The sequence below is a fragment of the Sesamum indicum genome, linkage group LG6 (genome assembly GCF_026168435.1).
Source record: "Sesamum indicum cultivar Baizhima isolate 11 linkage group LG6, ASM2616843v1, whole genome shotgun sequence".
Lineage (NCBI taxonomy): Eukaryota > Viridiplantae > Streptophyta > Magnoliopsida > Lamiales > Pedaliaceae > Sesamum > Sesamum indicum.
The window spans coordinates 1648187-1670858 of record NC_142662.1 but is presented as its reverse complement, the minus strand read 5'-3'; the positions used below and the strand labels follow the sequence as shown (position 1 = coordinate 1670858).

The following is a 22672-nucleotide window of genomic DNA, read 5'->3' as shown; positions in this document are numbered from 1 at the left end:
AGCCTAAAAGTCTATATTACGTCCCGTATTGCATTTAACAATCACAACGCATACAGTGATGTTGTAGAGATGTGGGGAAAAAGATACATAGAAACATGCACGGGCGTTGCACGTGAAATATAATTTTTTTTTAAACATATATAATATTTTTTTATGGAATCTGATAGAAAATTATATAAATTATTGAATATTTTATTTTACAATATATAGAAGAGTATAGAAATAACAACTAAAGATAAATAAATTTTCATTTAACTAATTTTGAAATGCTTTTTAGTTATAACATCAATATAAATTTCATAATATTTATGTTCATTTAATTTTTCAACATCATATTTTTTGTTCTTGTCCATTCTTAGACCATGTGTTATGCATATTTATGTCATTGCCTAGACACAAATAATTTTGATCTTCATTTACAATTTGAAGACAAGAAATCCTTTTTGTTTTTGTTTAAAAGAATAAAGAATTAGATGCAATGAAGTCTTATAATTTTTGTGTCTTTGTATATAATAAATTATTTCATATTCTTTTTTTTTTTTACTTTTTTTTGGGTATGAGATACACTTTTGTAAATTATGCAATTAAAATATTTGAAGGGATATAGTGATAAATATTTTTGTTGTACCCTCTAAATGGACAAAATCGACAATTTTTAGAAGAAAAGATCGATGTTTCATCTTTTGCAAACGACATGTAAAATAATATATTTACCTCCCATGATATTGAAAATGAGTGAATTATACTCATTATGATAAAAAAAAAAAAAATTTACCTCCCTTACTTTTTAAAATAGAACAATTTACCTTACTATCTATCTAAGAAGGTAAATAATTACTTCATTTTAAAAAACACATGGAGCTAAATTGCTGCATTATAAAGAATATAGTAAGGTAAATTGCTAATTTTTTTTTATAGAGAGATAATTTGCCCATTTACAATATCACGGAATTACTTGCATTTTCCCAATAATAATATTAGTGTTCAATTTATCTGCTCCTAATTATGTGCCTTGATAAAATAAAAATAGAGAAAGTATTCAAACTAGAGTTTTTCAGGTGAAAATTTTCTTGGCAGATTGACTTGAAAATAAAGGAATTTTTATAAAAAAAAATAAAAACTAAATAAGAAAAATACATACCCAATTTTTCAGATTCTAATGTCTCTAGTAATATTATGCTAAGATTTTTTTTTTCTTTTCTCACTTAAATTTTAGTCTGAATAGAGTTAACAGACAAAGTAGAGGTAAACATGACTATATATTTTCTTTAATTTATTTATTTAATTTTTTTTTGCTTCTCAAGTATTATATTAATATTGTGAAGCACAAATACTATTCATTGATTGCAATAAAAGTACTACAAATACACTATAATATATTTTTTTCTTTCATTTTGATTCTACAATCATTTATTTTTTTAAATAATTTATTATGTATTTTTAACCAATAATTCGATATGTCTAACTGTTTTAAATTTTTTGAATTATTATTTCAGAAAAGTACTATAAGATACAGTATAATATATGCACATTTTCTATGTATGTATGTAAAATACACATGAATTGTTTGAATTTTTTATTTTACAAAGTTGGTAAATTCAATAATTGTACGTAATCTTTTGGTATGTATTGGCGTCTAAGTTATTAATTTAGTAACTTTAATATGAATTCTGTTTAACATAATTAATATTTAAAAAAGACAGAAAGATAAATTATTATTTTTCTTTATTTAGAGGATAGTTTGATCATTTGTAACATGAGAGGGATAAATTGCTATTCACCATGTAGATGTGACTTTTTCCAAGTTTGAATATTTCATACTTGACATTCTTATGAGTTGAACATGTTGAAATTGACATTTTTAGTAGTTTATGGGGGCATTATGGCCATATAAAACATAAATACGGGATAAAAAATTATCTCATAATAATTCAGCGGTTCACCAGATAAAATATTAAATAAACGCCTCACAGTTTATCCCGCACTTAATCACATGCAATAATAAATCATCCTGTAATTCCATCTGACTAAGTAAATGAGGCCGGAATGAATACGAGACAGAGGGGTAAATCGCTTGCATTTTGCCATTATTAACTCTATGTTTGGGATATTTCATATTGCTTCAGAGGGGGCTTGCCATCTTGGGCGTCCTTTATGTATGTCCGGAGAAACTCATCATATCGGAAAGGTCTGTATAGAGGAAGACTGCATCGGTCGACCAGCAGCGTTGCAGGCCCAATTAGGCTGTCGTTAGATGGTTGGATGAAGCTGGTAACTGTTGCTCGAGCAACGAAAGCATTTGTCACAACTCGATGCTCAGCACTTCTTAGCATCCCATTGCTTATCACCTGCAAATGTTTTTGTCTCAAGACAGTTCTTGCTGGAAACCTTTGTGCAGGACCAAATTCTGATCCGGCACTTGTGTCTTGAGATGCCAAACCTAGGATATTTCAGTGTGATGTTTGAATAAAAAGGTGATATGTAGATACCTGGAGTGCGTGGCCTATGTTAACCACAAATGCATTAGGAACAGGCTCCAGCGCAAGCCATTTTTCGTCTTTTAAAACTTGAAGGCCGGGAACTGCTCCTTGATTAAGAACGGTGATGAGATTCGGATCAGCGTGTTTGGGCAATCCCAACGTCAAAGCAGGATCGGGACAGGGCGGATAATAGTTGAGACTCATCATTTGAAGTCTGCTCAATCCACCCTCGAAATATCCTGATTCTATGCCCAACCCTTCGCATATTAGATCTAAAAGCACCAAACTCAGCTCCCTCACACGAACTGCATAGTTACCTATTACCTCTCTGCAGTAAGGACAGCAAATCTAGTCAAAAACAGCAACTTTCTTATACCTGAAATCTTTTGACAAGGCCTCCGAGATTTTCTTCAACTTATTTTGCAAGAAACCATATGCACCTGTATCGTGTGGGATTTGTTGGCCACTCTCCAACATGATCCTCCAGAGGACGACAATGGTGACGCAGATTGTCCCTCCAGAAGTGCACTTTCTCATGATCATAGTCAATGCTTGTGGACAATCTACATCCTCTTCTTGGATCCTCAGAATAAAAGCTCGCCTTATCTTCTACAGGCAGTTGAAAGAACTCCTCTGCCACCTTAACCGTCTCCTTCATAAGCTCCTCAGGCACCCCATGATTTGTCAGCTGTTTCATTTCCCAGACAGGTTTAAGATTTGGATTAGAATCGTAGTTATAGCATATTTCTTTGTTCAATACTAACATGATAAATTTGATAATAGGACCTGGAAGAATCCAAATTCTTGGCCAGCCTCCATGATTCTCTGAACTAAATCTTGTCGGTTGCTGTCAATGTTTCCATGAAGATCAATGACCGGGATGGACTTGCACGAAGGGATCGCTGCTCTCCCAGGCCGTATTTCTGGAGGCAGTATGTACGACTCGGGCACATGTTGAATGTTATGCTTGCTTGAAATGAGTTTTTCCATCTGTCTTCAGGACTTTCAGCAATTTCACAACATTACAACACTTTAATATCTTTTGGGTCTAGGGCAATGGCTTCAATATGGAATAGATCAAGACAATTAGTTGGTGACGCCTATACCATCCAAAGGAATCTGATTCCACTTGGATTATTTACACAACAGACCAGTTGATACACAAAACATATTTAAAATAGGAATTGCAGGCACTTCCAACCACGACGATTATATAAAAAACATCTTCACTTTTTTCCACGCTGGGTAGGACAAATTGGACAGTATGACTTGAGACAAAATAACATGAAAGCTTGACTTCCAATTATCTGTCATTTTCTTACATTTTGCAAAAGGAAACCATGTCAAGAAAATGATTTCATGACATAGGAAATGTCTCCTAAGCAATGTGAAATATTCAGTGTGTTTGTGGTGGCTGTCAGCATCCACATTCCTCTTTAACAAACATGTCTTGATCAGCTACATTACCGGCAGGTTTTCTCCCGTTTTTCTTGATCAGAGCTTGTGCTGGGAGTTGGACTGAAACTTGTAACCCTGGAAACTTCCGTCGTCATGAGAATATATCTGCAAGCACCAAACTGTCTGATCCCACATTAGTGTTGATAAGTATACATGGAAATATAGGAGAAATGCCTATAATACCCTTAACGAAGGGCATTAGTCCTACACACATATATATTATTATAATATTAAATTTAGTTAATTAATAAAATTACAACAAATATATAATTAACAAATAAAGGGTTAAAGTTGTTACCTGATAAAAATAACTCAAATTGTCAACGAAAATTCGAGACAGAATTCACGAACAAGAGTACCAAAATATTAGTAGGATAGTGAGAGTATAAAAAAATTCGAGAGAAATTGAGAAAACAGAGAGAAAATAAGGAGAATGGAAGATGATAGTGAAATTAAATAGAAAGAAAGGAACACATTTATATAGAATAATTTGGAGCGGTCTTTGGAACGGGGATAGGAACACATATCTAGTCTTTAAAAAGTTGCCATCAATTCATACTTTTGGGACGGCAATTGAGACAGTTTTTTGAATGTTCAGTTAGACCGTTGAAATATAGTCGTTCATGATCAGTTGGAAAGGATTCAGTAACACTTAGAAAATAATTTAAAAGGACCTCTCCAATTTGTACCGATTTTTGGCACGGTTTTAGAGACACGTTGCTTCTTAAATAAAATTCATATTTTAGAAAGATTTTTGGCATATTTTATTAAGAGTGTACAAATACCGTCCCAAATTTGTACCTCATTTTGGATTACATTTTTGAACTATCACTTTTGGGACATATATTGCATCGGCTATAGGAACGGTTTCATTGTGACCTTTCCTTAATATCTAATATAGTGTTCCAAACTAAGTTTCAACGATTTTTAGTTACTATTTTGGCACGAATTGTGGAACGAGTTTAGTAATTGTTACTTTAGAACTCAACTTAGGACAGTTTGACCTGTCCAAATTTATAACCAAAAAAAAATGTTCCACCCGACGTCATATTTCAATATCTGTTCCTCAACTGTCCCAAAGACCGCTCTAAGGTGGAACAATCTTTGGAACGGTTGCCCTGACCGTGTCAAATCTCACCTTTTTTTTATCGTGCGAAATTTAGCATAAATTTATCGAATTAAATTTTTCATTGTGAAACTGTATTACATCTTGTATTGAATGTCTTAAACCACAAATTAGATGTGATAAGAAAAAAAAATTAAAATCGTCCGCACCGCGCCGCGCTTATTGGCTTAGTGTTAATTTAAAATATAAAAAAATCATCAAAAATCGAATTACACCATTAAATATATAATTATTTTTTTAATTATATATAAAATAATTTAATAATATTATTAATAATTTAGAAGAATTTCATATTTAACATATATAAACCCAAAGTTCATATATTATTAAAAGTCCATGTTACAGAGCCTATGTTTGAAAAACTTAAATTTGGAGTCTATACAGAAAGAAAAAATGTGTTTAAGTTTTAAAATAACAAATCAAACCTATTAGAATTTCTCCCTTCCTCATCTTTCTCTTTCATTTCCCCTCCTCTTCTCTCTCTACCCATTTACCTATTTTTTCTTTTCCACCGCCTCCTATTCTCCCTTATCTCCTTCGCCTGCCCTGCCCCGCCCCACCATTGCCAAGCACTTTCCCCTACCAAAAATCTATAAATGAATATGAGATAGAGGGATAAGACGCTTGCATTTTGCCATTAACTCTATGTTTAAGAGATTTCGTATTCCTTCATAGGGGGTTCCCCGTCTCGAGTGTCCTTTATGAATTTCCTGACAAACTCATCATATGGGAAAGCTCTGTATAGGGGAAGACTGCATCTGTAAACCAACAGAGCGGCAGGGTGAATTAGGCTGTCGTTAGATGGATGGATGAAGCTGGCAACTGTTGTTCGAGCAATTTCTGCATTCGTAACAACTCGATGCTCAGCACCTCTTAGCATCCCATTGCTTATTACCTGCAAATGTTTTTGTCTCAAGACAGTTCTTGCTGAATACATTTGTGCAACATCAAATTCTGATCGGCCACTTGTGTGGTAAGATGCCAAACTTATTTCAATTCCGAGATATTCCGATGTGATGTTTCAACACAAGGGTGATGTATAGATACCTGGAGTGCGTGGCCTATGTTAACGACAAATGCATTAGGAACAGGCTCCAGTGCAAGCCATTCTTCATCTCTTAAAACTTGAAGGCCGGGAACAGCTCCTTGATTAAGAACGGTGATGAGGTTAGGATCAGCATGCTTGGGCAATCCCAAGGTCAAAGCAGGATCGGGACAAGGGGGATAATAGTTCAAACTCATGATTTGAACTTTGCTCAATCCACCCTCGAAATATCCTGATTGTATTCCTAATCCTTCGCATATTAGATCTAGAAGCACCAAACTTAGTTCCCTCACACGAACTGCATAGTTACCCATCACCTCTCTGCAGTTAGGACAGAAAATCTAGTCAAAAACAAGAGTTTTATACCTGAATCAAGGCCTCCGAGAGTTTCTTCAACTTATTTTGCAAGAAATCATATATACCTGTATCTCGTGGGATTTCTTGGCCACTCTCCAACATGATCCTCCAGAGGATGACAATGGTGACGCAGATTGTCTCTCCAGAAATGCACTTTCTCATGATCGTAGTCAATGCTTGTGTACAATCTACATCCTTTTCTTGGATCCTCAGAATAGAAGCTAGCCATATCTTCTACAGGCAGTTGAAAGAACTCCTCTGCCACCTTAACCGTCTCCTTCATAAGCTCCTCAGGCACCCCATGATTTGTCAGCTGTTTCATTTCTCAGACAGGTTTAAGATACGAATTAGAATCATCGTTAGAGCATATTTCTTTGTTCAATACCAACATGATGAATTGATAATAGGACCTGGAAGAATCCAAATTCTTGGCCAGCCTCCATGATTCTCTGAACTAAATCTTGTCGATTTCTGTCAATATTTCCATACAGATCAATGACTGGGACACACGTGCATGAATGAAGAGCAACTTGCCTAGGCCGTCTTTCTGGAGGCAGTATGTATGACTCTGGCACATGTTGAATGTTATGCTTGCTTGAAATGAGTTTTTCCATCTGTCTTGCCGGAGTCTGTGTGAAACTCAGCAATTTCACAACATTAGAACAATTTAATATCTTTCTGCTCTAAGGCAATAGCTTCAATATGGTATTAGATAAAGACAAGTCCGTGTCCCCTACCACCCATAGGAATCTGATTCCACTTGGATTATTTACACAGCAGATGAGTTCACACCACCAGTTGATTCACAAAATATATTTAAAATAGGATTGCACACACTCCCAACCGCGACGATTGTATAAAAAGAATCTCCACTGCTTTTCCAAGCTCGGTTGGACAGAATGGACGATATGACTTGAGATAAAATAACATGAAAAACTTGACTTCCAATTATCGGTCATTTTCATCATAGCTGTTGCTCTTCTTACAATTTGCAAAAGGAAACCATGTCAAGAAAATGACTTCATGACAAAAAAATAAATATAGGATAAATTTTCTGATTCAGCAAATTTATAACTTGATATCAAGAACGATCTAATTGTCTGGTGCGTCACTAAATGAATTACTATTTTCATCGTATCATGGAAAAAAGTGATCAGTAACTCTTTGCACCAAAAGAAGTGGATCATGTTCTGAAGCTTCTCTCATGACTTTCACCATTACCCAACTGGAGGTCAATCTTTTCTTTCACCTTTCACAAGAATGAAAAAATATGTCTACCCTCATATCAGCACCAACCATTAGGCCATCTTTTCTTGGAGTTCCATTTGGGAAACCATTTGGAGCCTGAATTCAGACCCAGCGTAACCCCCTGCTTGTGAGGCTGCCGCATTAGTTTCCGTAAGAGCCATTTCCGACGTGGGGTGGCTGGATATTTGTATTTGGATGCATCAGTTTTAGAGAAGCTGAAAATTTCATCTCTGATGGTGGTGGGGGGTGGAGAGCTGAAAATTTCGTCTCCGATGGTGGTAAGGGGTGGAAAGCTGAGATTTTCATCTTCAATGATTGCTGATGGGAAGACTTGATCGCGATCTCTAATGGTATTCAGCCTGGAGTACCTCTGGTCAAGAGCCTCCCTGGGGATGTTCCGGGCTAGCAAGGGAGACGCACCGCCCCAGTTGTTTGTACCAAATGAAGGGTGTTGGGGTGTTCTAAACTCCAGCAGTTCTCTCTGCCTCATCCCTTGTGACCTGTTTTACTTCTTCCAAAATCCTACAAACTTGTCCCAATTTACTTCATCATCTGTACAACACAGGAGCAAAATCTCAAGTATAGAATGCTTTCATTGAGCTGATCAACAAGCATTTCCAGGAATCACAAGAATGGAACAATAACTTTCACTTCTGAGGCCCCATGCTTCTGCAAATACTGGTATTGGATGTAACAGATACTGTAAGTTCACTTTATTTAAAGGCATGCCTGCAGACAGATAGCATAGTCTACATCCATCACAAGAATTGTCTAATGGTGAGTAGAAGACAAGGATGCAGCGATTACTTCAAGAACTCCAACGATGCCAATATCTTCATTATGTTGATAAGAACCATATGACTGCAACTAAGGATTTGTTTGAGCCGGCTGATACAAACTGATACCATTCTTTAACTGTATCCATATACTTGAAATTTGAAACTATATTCTGAATTACCCAACAGTGTAGATAGGTTTAAATGCTCAAACAATATTATCAAACAGCTTTCAACTCAACTGATGAAGCATAAAATTAATTAATTCATTAGTTAGAAGATTTTACGTTCAAATTATAAAAGTCTAAAGTTCATGTATTATTGAAGGCCCACGTTTCAAAGTATCCAACTCTGCTATATGCATGTGAGGTTATATTGAGTATGTATTGTTTAGATTTTATTTATTTAATATTATTGATAATTATATGATTATTTTAATTGTCTTTGTTACGTATTGATATTTAATAAGAATGATTGTAATTGAGTTATTTACAATTAATAATAATTTATTATTTTAAATAAAAACAAATCAATTTTAAGCGTTAGTTGGAACTTGGAATTCAACATGTTTTTAAAGAATTTTAGTTGTATTATATTCTGAACTATAATGTATTTAATTTTAATTATTCAAAATTTATTATATTTCATTACTTGACTTTAGCTATATTTGTTCTTAAATTAATGTGCATTTTTAATTTTAATTATTCTTATAATTTATTGTATTTTTGTCAACCAGATAATTTTACTATATGTATTATTCGCTTTATTAATTTTAACGTTTCTTTTTTATTATAAGTATGAACACTACCAAATTTTTTGACAACGTACTTTTAATTTTAATTTTAAAAAATTATTTATAAAATCATCAATAATAAGTTAGTTTTAAAATAATTTTAAAAAAATCAAAATCACAGAGTCGTCCTTATAAGTGAGGGCAGCCTACTGGCTTCCCGGACGGTTGACCCTCCTTGAACTCGGGTCAGGATCCGAAGCTTCTTGGTGAGCTGAACCCACGGAGTCACAGGGAGAAGGGTGTTCATGTAATTTCAACATTGATTAAGTCTTGGGTCCTTATCCTTGGATTAGCCCATATATGAGTGGTTGGGTCATATTTGTTAGAAGCCCAATGGATTGCAATAAAAGGCCCAATCTCACAGCTTGATTTGGGATTTATGACTAGGGGATCCAGACCGTATCTAACCCATAAAACTAGCCCAAAACTCAGAATCTCGTGATGAAGAGCTTAGAGAGAGAGTATGTAGGCGTCCTCAGTCGCCGACTCACGACGATTCACGTCTCCTCCTCTTTTCCTGTTGAGAAAAACAAAAAATTAGAAGATACATAAATTATAATCAGCTTCATGATGGTTAGTATAGTTATAAATATTTTTATTTTAATTATTCTATTAAAATTAATGAACGTCTAACAAATACTCCTTCTTATGAAGAAATATTAGTTTCATGCCCAAGAGAGAAAATTCATTGTTAATTAGATTCTTGACCTGTCTAAGATTTCATCAAAATTGAAACACACGAAAGCTCATCAATACATAGGAAAGATAAAATTTATGATACATAAAACATCATTCAATTAGTCAATACAATATGTATGTTTTATTCATGAAGAATAATTTTAAATTAATAAATTATTAATTTATCAATTAATTAATACCTTCTTAAATTAATAAAATTACTTGGTCCCGACATTTTAAATTTATAGAGATTTTACTATAGTTAGACGGCTAACTAACACATATTCCATTTAGGCCTATCAATAGGCGGATATTGTCCTACTCAAAAGACAAATACTCAAAATAATTTTTTCATACCCTACCCTATAGAATACCGATCGGCTCTTTTCCAAATTATACCCAAAAGAATTGGGTAGAAGTTAGCTCTTACCCATTTGAGATCCACTTGTTTCTTTTTTTCTTTTACAATATATTTAAAAAAATAAAAAATTTCTCAAATTTTAAATTTATATTTAAGTCAAACAATGTATAGTACTAAATTAACTTATTAATAGAATTTCATGTCCCATTGGTCGATAATATAAAAGTAGTTGCATAAATTTTCAATAGATCATCATTGAAGTTTAAACAATAAATTTGATTTTATTTAAATGACGGATTGATTTTAATTAATTAATTTTTTTAATAAGAATCTTAAATTTATTCAAATGATAGACCAATAATATTAATTGATTATGCAATCGAAATAAGTTCAAAATAAGAATGAGACATAAGAGTTGGTAGAAATAAATAAAATTAAGCATAATATATCTAAGTTTCATTTAAATCTCTTGACTATAATTTGAATTTGAATTAATTTGCATTTTCATTCTACTTCGATTAAATAATATTTTAACAATTTGAGTTCAAATAAACTTTATTTATTTTATATATTAATCAAATTTAACTAAATTAATTTTTGTCATATTTTTTTTATTCACGAAACTGTCAAGTTAAGTTTTATTAATTTGATCATAAATTTAATTTTGAGCAATTACAGAATTAATATAAAACTTTAGCATATTCGATCAAAATTTTAATACGTCATCAATATAAATAAAGTATGTAATAAAATAATTATATACTCTTTAAATTTTTTTAGATATTAAGTAAGTTTAGTCGATTGATTTACTAAACGTTGCGAATTTAATAATTTTAGACTAATGGATAAATGATTATTTTGAAGTATATATCAACACCTATGGGTATTTTGAGATATTAAACCATTACCCATACGTATTTTGAGGTATTAAGTCTTATCTGTATGCACTCATTTAGATCTAGAGAAGTGATTTTTGTTGAAAAAATTAGAAGTTGTAGTAGAATTAAAAGTGGGGCAGTATTTGTAAGAAAAAGTAAAAAGTAGATAAAAGCTAAATCGGAGAGTATTTGGTGAAAAATCACTTCTGAAATAAATTTAATTGATGAAAGACTGTTTAATCCTATGTGTTAAAAAAATACTATTTTTTTTATCTATTTTTACACTTGTTGTTTGTCATTACTAATTATTTTTTGTTAAAAATCACAAATTTTATTTCGATTAGCTTTTCATATTTATGCTTTTAAAAATATTAAACAATATATTCATTTAATAATGCTCCCACTAAATAATATAATTGTTGATTCATACCATATTTAGACTTGCATGATTGAAAAAATTATTATTTTATTAATTAATCACATAATAATATGTGAACGAAATAATATAGTTAGATGATATAGCACATAAAATATAAAAAACTTAAGATATCAAATATGTGAAAGTGTAAATTTAATTATTCTTAAAGTTTAAATTATTTGAAACCTCCTATATCAACTTTAAATATACAATTTTAAAAATAAATTAAAAACTGTAAAATTGAATTAAAATTATTATAATAATGGTAAAGTAGTAAAAAATAAAGTTGAATTTATTTACCAAAAAATCAAAGCAACTAAAAGTACCCCCAAGGTGCTTATAACTTTTAGTTTAAAAACGCTTTTCTTAGTCAATTCAAAAGTAGAAGTTGACATCCCAAACACTTCAAAAGTGCTTTTTTAGAGCTAGAAGCTGAAAAATACTTTTTTAAACTCTCGCAAACACTCTCTTAATTTCTTGAATAGTAATGTCTTCTACCCATTAGGTAGGGAAAGCATCCTACATTAGTTACCAACGAGAAGCTTGAGTGATTTATAATCCTCTCCCTAGCAAGGCGCCTTTTAGGACAAACCGTGAGGCTCATATGAAATTAAAGCAAATATCTTGCGTAATTTGGCACCGTCTGCAGAAACAAGGACATGTGCCCCTCCAAACCCCTCGTCTCAAGAGCTGATAATGCAGATGAGGAGTTTGAGTGGCTTATAAGTCTTAAAGACCTCATCTCCCTAGCGAGACACCTTTTTAGGACAAACTCGTGAAGTTCAATTCAAGTCAAATATGGTATGAATTAAACTGTGTGGATCTGGTGCTGATGGGGTTGGCGCCATTGGTTAAGTCATCATCATTCTTACTCATAAATTTCCTAAATTATTACTTGTATGGATGGTTTGTTTTATTTATTTTTATAAAAATTTCCTATCATTTTCTATGACTCAGTGGCTGATATTATTTAATCTTCCACGCGTGCTGTATTTGAAACTTATTCTGTCATTTTTTGAATTTTTTTTATATATTTCATGTACGAATAATTGATGTCTTTTTTGTATACCAGTAAGTGACAAATAAAATAAATTACTAGATATTATTATTCAAATTGTAAATGTTTGAACATATTATTGGTTTGAGATAGACTGAGCTTTGCTTGGGAGAATGATTTCATCAGAGGGGCCCAACATCAACTTCAATGGACCACCTTAATGGGTTTAATATCCAACTGTTATGACCCTAAAATGCTTGAAATTTTTAAATATTTGTAAGAAGTCCACCAAAAATCTTTTCATGTTTTTAAAAATAAACAAAAAAAAAAAACTCTTTTTGTTTTCTTAGATGTAGTTCAATCGTCCTTTTCCGTTGAATATTACTAATGATGTTTTTATAAAATGACCATTATATCTTTACTTAATATATTTTTTTTTATTTTAATGATTGTTGGATCTTCCCCTGCTCCAACCCCGGCCCGTAGATGGGGGCGATGCTTGGGCAATAGTGAACGCAGATGATCCATCATCCTAATTTTTTTTAATTTTTTAAATTAATTTAATTATATTAATTAAATATATTTTTTAATTAAAAATAATTTTAGATAATTATAATAATTATTGAATTTAAATTAATTTATAACTTATAATTATTATATTTAAATTAATTTATAACTCATAATTATTATAATTGCATAATATTTATATTCATGTACATCAATATGTAAAAAATAAAATTTAATATATTAGTCTTTGTGATGTAATTTTTTTTATTTTATATTTGTATTTTGATATTTAATATAAATATATTTAAAAATAAAAAAATTATATTTTTAGAAGAAAGAAAAATGAAAAAAAAATTAATTTCACCATAGTTAGATACAATATAGGCGCATTTTAGTCAATTAAAGATAAAAAATATCAAAATATTCAAAAACTCAATCCAAAATGCACTTCAGGCGCATGCATCCACCTTTCGTTACTTTCTAACAGAATGGGCTTTTTTGTGCTGAATTTATTAAAATACAGGAGTTTCAGTCTATTTCTAAAATATAGAAAAGATTTTGAGCTATTGTAAGAAAACACAAAGGGACGAAGTTTAGCCTTGTTATTAGCATGGTAAATTACAGGGAACTCCCATGATATTTGCTTTAATTACAAATATTTTTTTGTTATTTAAAAAATTATAAATATCTTTTTAAAATTACAAGTATCTTCACAAGCACCTTCCTAGAATGAACTATCACGAGAAAGTATTTGTTAGAGTATTTTTAATTTCAGGTGGGTGTTTGTAGTTTTTTTAAATAACAATGAAATACTTATAATTATGAAAAACCTCATAGAAACTCGTTATAATTTATCCTAACATAATATAATCTTTTGTGGCAATTTTAGTATCATTACTTGATATTTTATTACAAATATTATCATGTCCAACAATTTATTTTTTATTGACATTTTGTCTAAGAATTTCTTAAGCAAAGATATCTTTGGCTTCAAGTTGATATATATTTGATTGATAACGAACGTCTATCGATCAGATATATATTAATCACATGTCATGTCATATCATTAGTACACAATTTTAAAAAAAATCGATCAATTATTATAAACAGTAAGCTCAGATCTGATTTGAGTAAGTTTTGTTGATAGAACACTGAAAACTAGCAAAAGGGCAACATCAGTGGGAAGTAGTACGACGGAGTTGAACGAATCAAAATCTGTTAAGATTATTCCACCTAATTTTGTTGACTTAGAACATTATTGAAAGAAATCCATCACTATCTGCAGGGGCAGGTTCGTAGTATTTATGATTTCTGTATAAGTTTCGAGGCTAGCTATGTTTTCTTCTCGGACCAAATAATTTTTGACACAAAATGTAACGAGCTGGGATCTTGATTTCTCAAGCACAACAGACTAAATCTTTTACGATCATCATCGTTGACCCTAATTCCAACTTAATTTACATTGAGACAGTTCATGATGTACGTGTGTGTATATATATATAGGGTTAAATCCATTTTGATCCCCTGTGATATAATAAAATATCAAATTCTTTTTATAAAATTTTTAATGTAAAAAATGATCCATATGTTACGAATAAATAATCACACTGTTCACTGATCAATTTGAGTCTATTTTTTTTAGAAATAATGACTAAAATACCTCTTCTTAGTCAACCGATCAACTAGGCTTATTAATATATAATTATTTTAATTTATAATATATAATTTATAATTATTAACATATATTTATAAAAAAAAATTCAAAATAACAATTATACCCCCACCATCTTCTTCCCCTCTCCCCACCCCTTTCACCTCCAAACCCCCACCCCTCCCTCCCCCGCCGCTCAGATCTAGGCGACCGGCATCGCCCTCGCTGGATGGGCGACGTCCATCGCCCAGGGTGAGGAAGGCGCGCTGCCCTCCTCTTCAGCAGTGGCGGTGTCGTGCTACTATTTTTTTTAATTATATATATAATTAATTTTAATTTAATTAAAATAATATTTTATTATATAAATAATTTAGTAATTATTATATAAAAGAATATTTTATTATTAATAGAAATATATAATATTTTAATTAAATAATTATTATATAAAATAATATTTAATTATTAAATACATATATATAATATTATATATTAAATGTGAGAGAAGGGCAAAAATGTCAAAAAAAAGGTACTTTTATAGGAAAATCGCACTCAAAGCGCGTGTAACCCAAATTTTGTACGGAGGAATTTTTTTTAACTTTATTTTATATCACATGAGGGGTATTTGATACTTTAATTTTTATAAGTTTTTTTTTAATATTTCTATTATCACAGGGGAGTCTCTGAATTTTTCCCAATATATATATATAATATATATATATATATATATATATATTCTCAATTTCTTGCAACCAAAGATCGGCTAGGATTCACTGACGATGAATTCGAGCAAAAACCCTCCAACGACTAAGTGACTAAGTTTTCAAGATTGGGTCTTATAAACCTGAAAAAGTTAATACATATATATATGTAACCATGAAAAAAGAGAATAGTGATCTCATGTTAGAAGCCAAATGCTAACTGGCAGTGAAATGGTCCCCTTTCATGAGCCATGCAATCATTTACTACAAAATTAAGATTTAGACAAACCTCTTATGTTGTAATGTTTTGTATTTCGTTACATCATTTTAAAGTTGGGACCAATGATCCTACGTTTGTTCTGTCTACCGATTTCTTGGTCCTCACCACTGAAATTGAATATTACATTAATTAAACAAATTAGTCTTAAACTTTCACTGTATTTATAGCTTGACCTGCAGAAACATCAAATTAAGCCTACACAACACTGGTTTGAAGATCAAAGTTAGTTGACAACAAAAATGGAGGTTCTCATGTCCAACTGGTCCAATGTTGTTCAATCTTTGCCAGAAAAATATATCTTCCCACCCGAAAAAAGGCCCGGAAAGGATGTTTTCCCAGTCGTAAACGATGTCCCCGTTATCGATCTTGAAAGGGCGAAAGGCCACGGCCGAGGAGACATAATTCACCAGATTCTCGATGCATGCCAAGAATTTGGATTCTTTCAGGTTCACATTTCGCCTCTGTCAAGTTATTATGGAAAACAAACTGAAAAGATCATTTTTTATTAACAATTTTTGCACTTAAATTATGTTGATTTAAATCAAAAAATATATGCAGCCCACTTTTTTATTTTATTAGTAAAATTGTAAATGTTAGCATATTTCCCAAACATGCCTAACTTCTATTTTTTTTGTTTTTTACTATTTTTCACTTTAGTTCGAGCACTCCTAGCTTTAACTACTGTTTAATTTACACTTTTCTGAACAATTTTTCTCATCACAAAAGTAAAAGCTATTGCATAGGTGTTCTAAGTTGAAACCAATTAATATAATTATTAAAGATAATAGTGTAAAATTACGCAAAAATCTCATTCTTTCTTTCTTTAATTCTCATGTCAAGGAAAAATAGAAGCAACCTTTGTGATATTGTAAATTGACAAATTACCTCATTATTGAAAAAATATATTTTAGCAATTTCTTTCCCTATGTTTTTTTAAAATGAAGTAAGGAAGCAAACAAAAGGAGGTAAAATGTTATTTTCGCTTCATAAAAAGGGTAATCTGCTCATTTGTAATATTAAATTGCATTAAACCCTCTCGTGTAAACTCTCAAACATGGATAGTTGAGTTTGAGATGGAAGAAGTAATGGTTAACAAGAATTTGCACTGCAATGCGCAGGTGATCAACCATGGGGTTCCTGTAAGCCTAATGGACGATACCATGAACGTCTTGAAGGAGTTTTTTGGTTCGTCAGCTGAGTATAAGTCAAGCTTTTATTCTACGGATATTAATAGTAAGTGCAGAATCTACTCCAGTACCATGAGTTATGACAATGAAGAGGTTCACTACTGGAGGGATAATTTTACCCACCACTGTCACCCGCTGGAAGACCAACTACTCGAGCTCTGGCCGGATAAGCCGATCAGATATCGGTAAAAGTTCTTGATTCTCATTCAACAATCGTAATTTTTTTTCAATCAGATTAATTATAGAGCAAGTGTGATACATTTGTCATGTAATTGATTATTTTTTTTCTAAAATATAATACTTACCATATAATTGATTCAAATTCGATGAAAGACCCTTTGAGTTAGACTTTCCCTTCAACAACAACTCAGAGAATGACCCTAAGAATTTTACTTTTAGATGAATGAGAATTTGCAGGGAAAGTCGGAAGTCGTAGCAGAATCGATATTTTTGAATGATGTTAGTGGATAAGTAGAAAGAAGCTAAAATTGCAAAAGTGTAGGAAAATTGACGTTTGAGAAGAATTTAATTGACAAACGACTATTTTAACCCCATATGTTACGATAATTGCTATAAGGAGAGAAAAATAGTCGAGAATCATGTTGAATTTATTGAAAAAAAAAAAAGACAAAACAATAATAGCAAACACCCGTTTGTTGTTTCTAGTTTTTGGCTAAAAAATATTTTTTCTCTTTAGAGTTTCAAAAGCTAAAGTTGATTTTTAAAATACTCAAAAAATAGTTGTGAAGTCGAAAGTTAAAAAGTACTTTTTGCCACACACTCCTTAACTCACATTTAAATTCAAGAATTAGTACGTATTCAAAAATAATTGAGAAAATTACAACGAGCTCTCTTAAGTTTGGTATAACTACGAATACTCCCTCATTATTTGAAAAATTACAATATCCTCTAGTGTTTGATGAAATATTGTAATCCTGGGATTAAGGTATAAAATTGTCAACTTTGTCTTTGTTGTGTTTTTTTAAAAAAATTAAAAATGTTGGATGAGGTGGATGAAAGTATTTGAAAACTCATAAAAATATTATCCACTTAGTCTACAAAAAAATTTCAGAAAATTTTAGAAATAAGTAAAATTATTAAGTCATAGTCAATAAGGCAGTTTGCTCAGTTCACCACAGAAAATGGATGAAAACCTAACGGATTAGACTAATTGTTAGATAATTGTTAAATTCAAAATGATATTAACAAACTTTCAAACAACAATGGAATAGTTGTAATTATTTCAAACCATAATTTTGGTGGATTTCCTTGCAGGGAAGTTGTTGGTGCGTATTCAGTTGAAGTGAGGAAGCTGTTGTTAAGGATTTTGGATCTTATTAGTGAGGGGTTGGGACTTAAACTCGGATATTTTGATGGTGAACTAAGTAAAATCCAATTGTTGTCAGTCAATCATCATATTCCATGTCCTAATCCGAGTTTGACGCTGGGAATGCCCGAACATTGTGATCCTAATCTCATAAGCATGCTTCATCAATGTTCTGTCCCAGGACTCCAAGTCTTTCACCAGGGGCAATGGATGAACCTCGACCCAATGCCTAATGCATTTGTTGTCATTCCCGGACTCCAACTCAAGGTATGTAATCATCTTTTGTACGATGATGACCTTGTCCAAACTCTCTAAATACTATATTACACACAAGTCCTTCAATTTTAAAGAATTACATTGCACCTCCTAGAATCATGTTTTGAATTAATTAAATTGACGGACAAGCCACATAATCTGTAATGTAAAATATGACTATAAACGATGTCATGTAAGATTTTCGAAATGTATAAAGAGATTGTTTGTAATAATGTCCATAACTTAAGGGGTACTTATGCAATTGTTCCTTATTACAATCAAATCCTTCAATTTCAAAGAATCACTACCCATCTCCTGCAGTCATGGTTTGAATAAGAATTAACGACCATGGCTCAAAGAATTTTTAATATAAAAATCCTAAAGAAAAAGTCGAAACAGAAAGATTCTTTTTATAGAATGTCCAAATTTCAAAGGGTGTTTTGTAATTATTCAGTTATGATATATCACGGTAGTACGGAAGAATCCCACGCTATGATTGCCATGTTCCTCTTATAGTTATGTTTCAAACTTCAATTATAAAAAGGACGTCATTATAATTTTTCAGAATCAACAAAGTTTTTTTTATAATATATTCAAAATCTAAGGATTAATTTGCAATTTTTGGTTCCTTTATATTCCGTTAGTATTAATTAAAGAACCCCACATTTATGATTCAAATTATTTTGACAAAAATGTTGCAGGTGATAAGTAATGAAAAATTTACTAGCCCAATTCATCGAGTGATGACACATCCAAAAGAGGGTCGGACCACCATGGGGACATTCTTGATCCCTTCTCACGACACACTCATCCTCCCACCCAATCATGCACCCCTCTTCAGAGGTTTCACCTACCAAGAGTTTTTCACTACATTCACAAAGAACAGCTGTGATGCTGACTTTGCACTTGAATATTTCAAGAACAAACCCTAATAATTAATGTGCACCGAGACCAACATTTTGATGCTTAGTTTCATGTCCGAGGACTATAATTCTGTTGCTGTCTTTAACCATGTAAATCTCTTGTCTGTGTATAGAGTTTGAAGTTGCTTTATTGATGTATTTGGCCTGCAATGTATAAAGTTTTCAGTGGTGCATTATTGAGGAGTTATTTATCTCAAATTCACGGGTAGCGTTAAATTTTGTTGGCTCAATCGATAAGAATAAAGATAGGTTACTTTCAATTAAATGATTGTGGGTTCGATTACGTTTAGAGGTGCCAGACGAGTCGAGCCGGCTCGCGAGCTGAGCTCGAGCTTGATTCTCTATGCTTTTTTCTATTTTTTTTATTTTTTATATATATTTTTAATTTTAAGATTTTTATATATTTAATTTCATATTCAATACTTTATCAATTTTATACTCAAATTGACCATATATTATAATTATTAATAATTTCATACATGTTATTTTGGATAATAATAAATTACGGTACTTTTATTTATGCATTTAATCTTTATACAAAAATAAATTTAATCAACTACTTAGTAATTTAAACAAAATTATGTCCGATTAATATTGGAGTGTGTAATCTAACCCAACATCATATCCAAATCCATAGTTATATATTCAATTTTATGATCCTTTAGAAGTATTTTAGTATAAATAGTTTATGGGTGGCCTTTTATTGTACTTCACTCAAATAGTAAAAATCGATCTTAAACAAATGCCGACATAGGAGTATTTTCCGAACCACTTAAATCTTGTGGTTTACAATTCTCTTCTTTTTTATATTTTTTTACGTATGTTCATAATTCAAATACAATAAATTCCTAATAATACAGTATTTTTAGAGTAAATTACATATACCTTCTCAGAGCTTCGCAATAATTACAAATACCTTCTTATCATTTGAGAAATAAAAAATATTTATTTTAAATAGAAAATAATTATGAATCCCTTAAACGATGAGGAAAATGTTATTACTTCATCCTTGCACATTATTCTTCTTTAAGCATTTTTACAAATATAAAAAAGGTTTGAGGGTAGGTGAAGTCAATAATTCATAGTGCATATTAATAAAAAAATATTTGTAATTTTTCAAATAATAAAAAAATATTTAAAATTATGTAAAATCTTGAAAGAGGTGATCGGGATTTATTAAAGACAATTTTTTCCATTTAATAAAAAAAAATTATCACGAAATGTTTAATTTCATCTTCAACTTCAATTTTTACTTTTCAGTGAAGAGTGTCGCGAATGGCCCACCTGTAGTTGAATCCAAAACCCATGTTGAACAAGGGCCAATGAAGATGGGGCCCCCCAACCACCTACTAAAGCTCGATCCAAATTTTGCTATATTTGAATCGAAAGATCTAGACGAAAAAAATAAAAAGGGACAACTACACTCTTCTCCCTTGATGTTTAGTATTAATTACACATAAATTTTTTATAGTTTGAAAAATTACACATAGCATTCTTGAGGTTTGTTTCTGTCCAATAAATAAGTTCCTCTTTTAGTCAAAATTTACTAAATTTGCTAATATTAACAAAAAATTTGAATGAAAATTATTACCTTCCATTAACTTATTACTGATTTATTGCATGTCAAATAATTTTTTTTCGAAACTACTCTTACAATGGTGAAGATATACCTCCTCACACGCATTTACGCATGAACATATGTAAGGGTAATTTGATTATAAAAATATTTATTTGACCTTCTATAAATTAGTAATAAGTAATATAGATCTTTTATGAATTTTTTTATTAATATCAGCAAAATTAATGAATTTTGACTAATGGAGGGTCTTATTTGTTAAATGAAAACAAACGTCAAGGATGCTAGATGTAATTTCTTAAACCATAATGGATTTACGTGTAATTACACCAAATCTTAAAAAAAAAGTATAATTATCCCAAATAAAAAACTTAAATAACGTATCAGTTGAACTATTTGAAATCATTTCCAATATAAAAACATTCAAATAAATTCAAAAAAATATTATTAGAGATTTGAAAAACTAAAAAAATTCAAATCCATCACTCCAATTGCACTGTGAATGAATTAATCATATATATTATTGCAATAAAATACAGTTAGTTATGAATTTAATAAGTAGTGATCCCACCTCAAATATTTTTTTAAAACCCAAAGCTAAAAAGTGGGCCTTGACTGAGCAACCCAACAGGTCAAGTCCTGCGGCCCAAGAGCAAGAGCCCATAAAAAATTTGTTTTTTTTTTCTAACCTCGCAAGCTCAAATAAATGTAATACAGCAAGCCAAGTTATCATTTAATAGGACGGCCATATCATATAGGTGGTTGTCATAGTAAAAAACAACTCCTGATAACTCTAAGAGGCCCAATTGGAATTGATTTTTTATGTAACAAGTAACTGCATCCCTATATATCGAGCAGATTACGGTTATATTTTTGTCTAAATAAGTCCAAATTTCATAATTTTTTTTTTAATGAAGTTAACACATACAATACAACTTTCTAATGTAACCAAATTTGCTGCAACCAACTCTCCGATCTTGCTCTACAAATGATACCACATTTGCTGGAACCAACAGTCGGATCTTATCATAAAATATGGTACCAAGAATTTTAAACTTGAGCCCATTTAATTTTTAAACCTCGATACCATATTTTATGATAACACGTAATTTTTTTTCCACAAGCACGGAGGAGCTTGTACATCCACAATTCACCCATTCTCAGACATAATTGAAAAAATCTGTCGTGGACTCCATTGTGTAATGTCAAAATTGACACTCAACATTAACGTTGACATGTGCCGACCAAGACTATCAAGAATATCAGACCAGAAAAGATACGATGCGGATGGCCTACCACGTGTTAAACTTTCACTTCTTTCTGTGAGGAGTTAAATTTCCACCTCTTGTCACTTATTTAGTGTCATATAACAAAAAGTTTATATAAATAACATGATAAATTACAATAATTTTTTTAAAAAATTTAACATAATAATAATTACTTTTTAATGTCCATAAAATAGCTTCAAAAAGTTCAAATCATCCTTAAAAAAAAAAAAGAATGTAAGGCTCATGATGGCATTCACGAGGCCCCATTTGAGGAGGGCTCAGAATGCCCCCAAAAAATTTCAATTTAAATAGAGCCCTCAAAGAGTGCAACAGGTGCCCCAAAAAATAAATTAGCTAAAGAGAACCCAAATAACTCAAAATTGAG

The 22672-nt window shown here is 31.3% G+C and overlaps 3 protein-coding genes across 3 annotated transcripts; 1 reads left to right on the top strand and 2 right to left on the bottom strand.

Annotated features, from left to right (window-relative positions):
* Positions 1 to 2060: 2060 nt before the first annotated feature.
* LOC105165848 (protein DMR6-LIKE OXYGENASE 1) lies at positions 2061 to 3627 on the bottom strand. The gene is made up of 4 exons (XM_011085010.2): positions 3267 to 3627; positions 2921 to 3168; positions 2490 to 2808; positions 2061 to 2348 (listed from the first exon to the last, which is right to left on the bottom strand). Exons 1-4 carry the CDS (start codon positions 3468 to 3470, stop codon positions 2097 to 2099), a joined length of 1023 nt encoding a protein of 340 aa, XP_011083312.1. The 5' UTR covers positions 3471 to 3627; the 3' UTR covers positions 2061 to 2096.
* Positions 3628 to 5368: 1741 nt separating this feature from the next.
* LOC105165849 (protein DMR6-LIKE OXYGENASE 1-like) lies at positions 5369 to 7192 on the bottom strand. Its single transcript, XM_020694507.2, has 4 exons — positions 6877 to 7192; positions 6532 to 6779; positions 6112 to 6430; positions 5369 to 5959 (listed from the first exon to the last, which is right to left on the bottom strand). Exons 1-4 carry the CDS (start codon positions 7078 to 7080, stop codon positions 5714 to 5716), a joined length of 1017 nt encoding a protein of 338 aa, XP_020550166.2. The 5' UTR covers positions 7081 to 7192; the 3' UTR covers positions 5369 to 5713.
* Positions 7193 to 15800: 8608 nt separating this feature from the next.
* LOC105165641 (hyoscyamine 6-beta-hydroxylase) lies at positions 15801 to 19659 on the top strand. Its single transcript, XM_011084719.3, has 4 exons — positions 15801 to 16197; positions 16870 to 17123; positions 18214 to 18532; positions 19222 to 19659. Exons 1-4 carry the CDS (start codon positions 15991 to 15993, stop codon positions 19450 to 19452), a joined length of 1011 nt encoding a protein of 336 aa, XP_011083021.1. The 5' UTR covers positions 15801 to 15990; the 3' UTR covers positions 19453 to 19659.
* Positions 19660 to 22672: the final 3013 nt, after the last annotated feature.

Bases quoted from the DNA above. Each gene is read 5' to 3' on its own strand.
- LOC105165848 (XM_011085010.2), bottom strand. From the start codon at position 3,470: ATGGAAAAACTCATTTCAAGCAAGCATAACATTCAACATGTGCCCGAG. The intron at 3,169-3,266 runs GTCCTATTATCA...GAAATGAAACAG, and splicing joins AAGAATTTGGATTCTTCCAG to CTGACAAATCATGGGGTGCC. The intron at 2,809-2,920 runs GTGCATATGGTT...TCCTTACTGCAG, and splicing joins ACAAATCCCACACGATACAG to AGAGGTAATAGGTAACTATG.
- LOC105165849 (XM_020694507.2), bottom strand. From the start codon at position 7,080: ATGGAAAAACTCATTTCAAGCAAGCATAACATTCAACATGTGCCAGAG. The intron at 6,431-6,531 runs GTATATATGATT...TCCTAACTGCAG, and splicing joins AGAAATCCCACGAGATACAG to AGAGGTGATGGGTAACTATG. The intron at 5,960-6,111 runs GTATCTATACAT...AAACATTTGCAG, and splicing joins ACATAGGCCACGCACTCCAG to GTAATAAGCAATGGGATGCT.
- LOC105165641 (XM_011084719.3), top strand. From the start codon at position 15,991: ATGGAGGTTCTCATGTCCAACTGGTCCAATGTTGTTCAATCTTTGCCA. The intron at 16,198-16,869 runs GTTCACATTTCG...TGCAATGCGCAG, and splicing joins AAGAATTTGGATTCTTTCAG to GTGATCAACCATGGGGTTCC. The intron at 17,124-18,213 runs GTAAAAGTTCTT...ATTTCCTTGCAG, and splicing joins GATAAGCCGATCAGATATCG to GGAAGTTGTTGGTGCGTATT.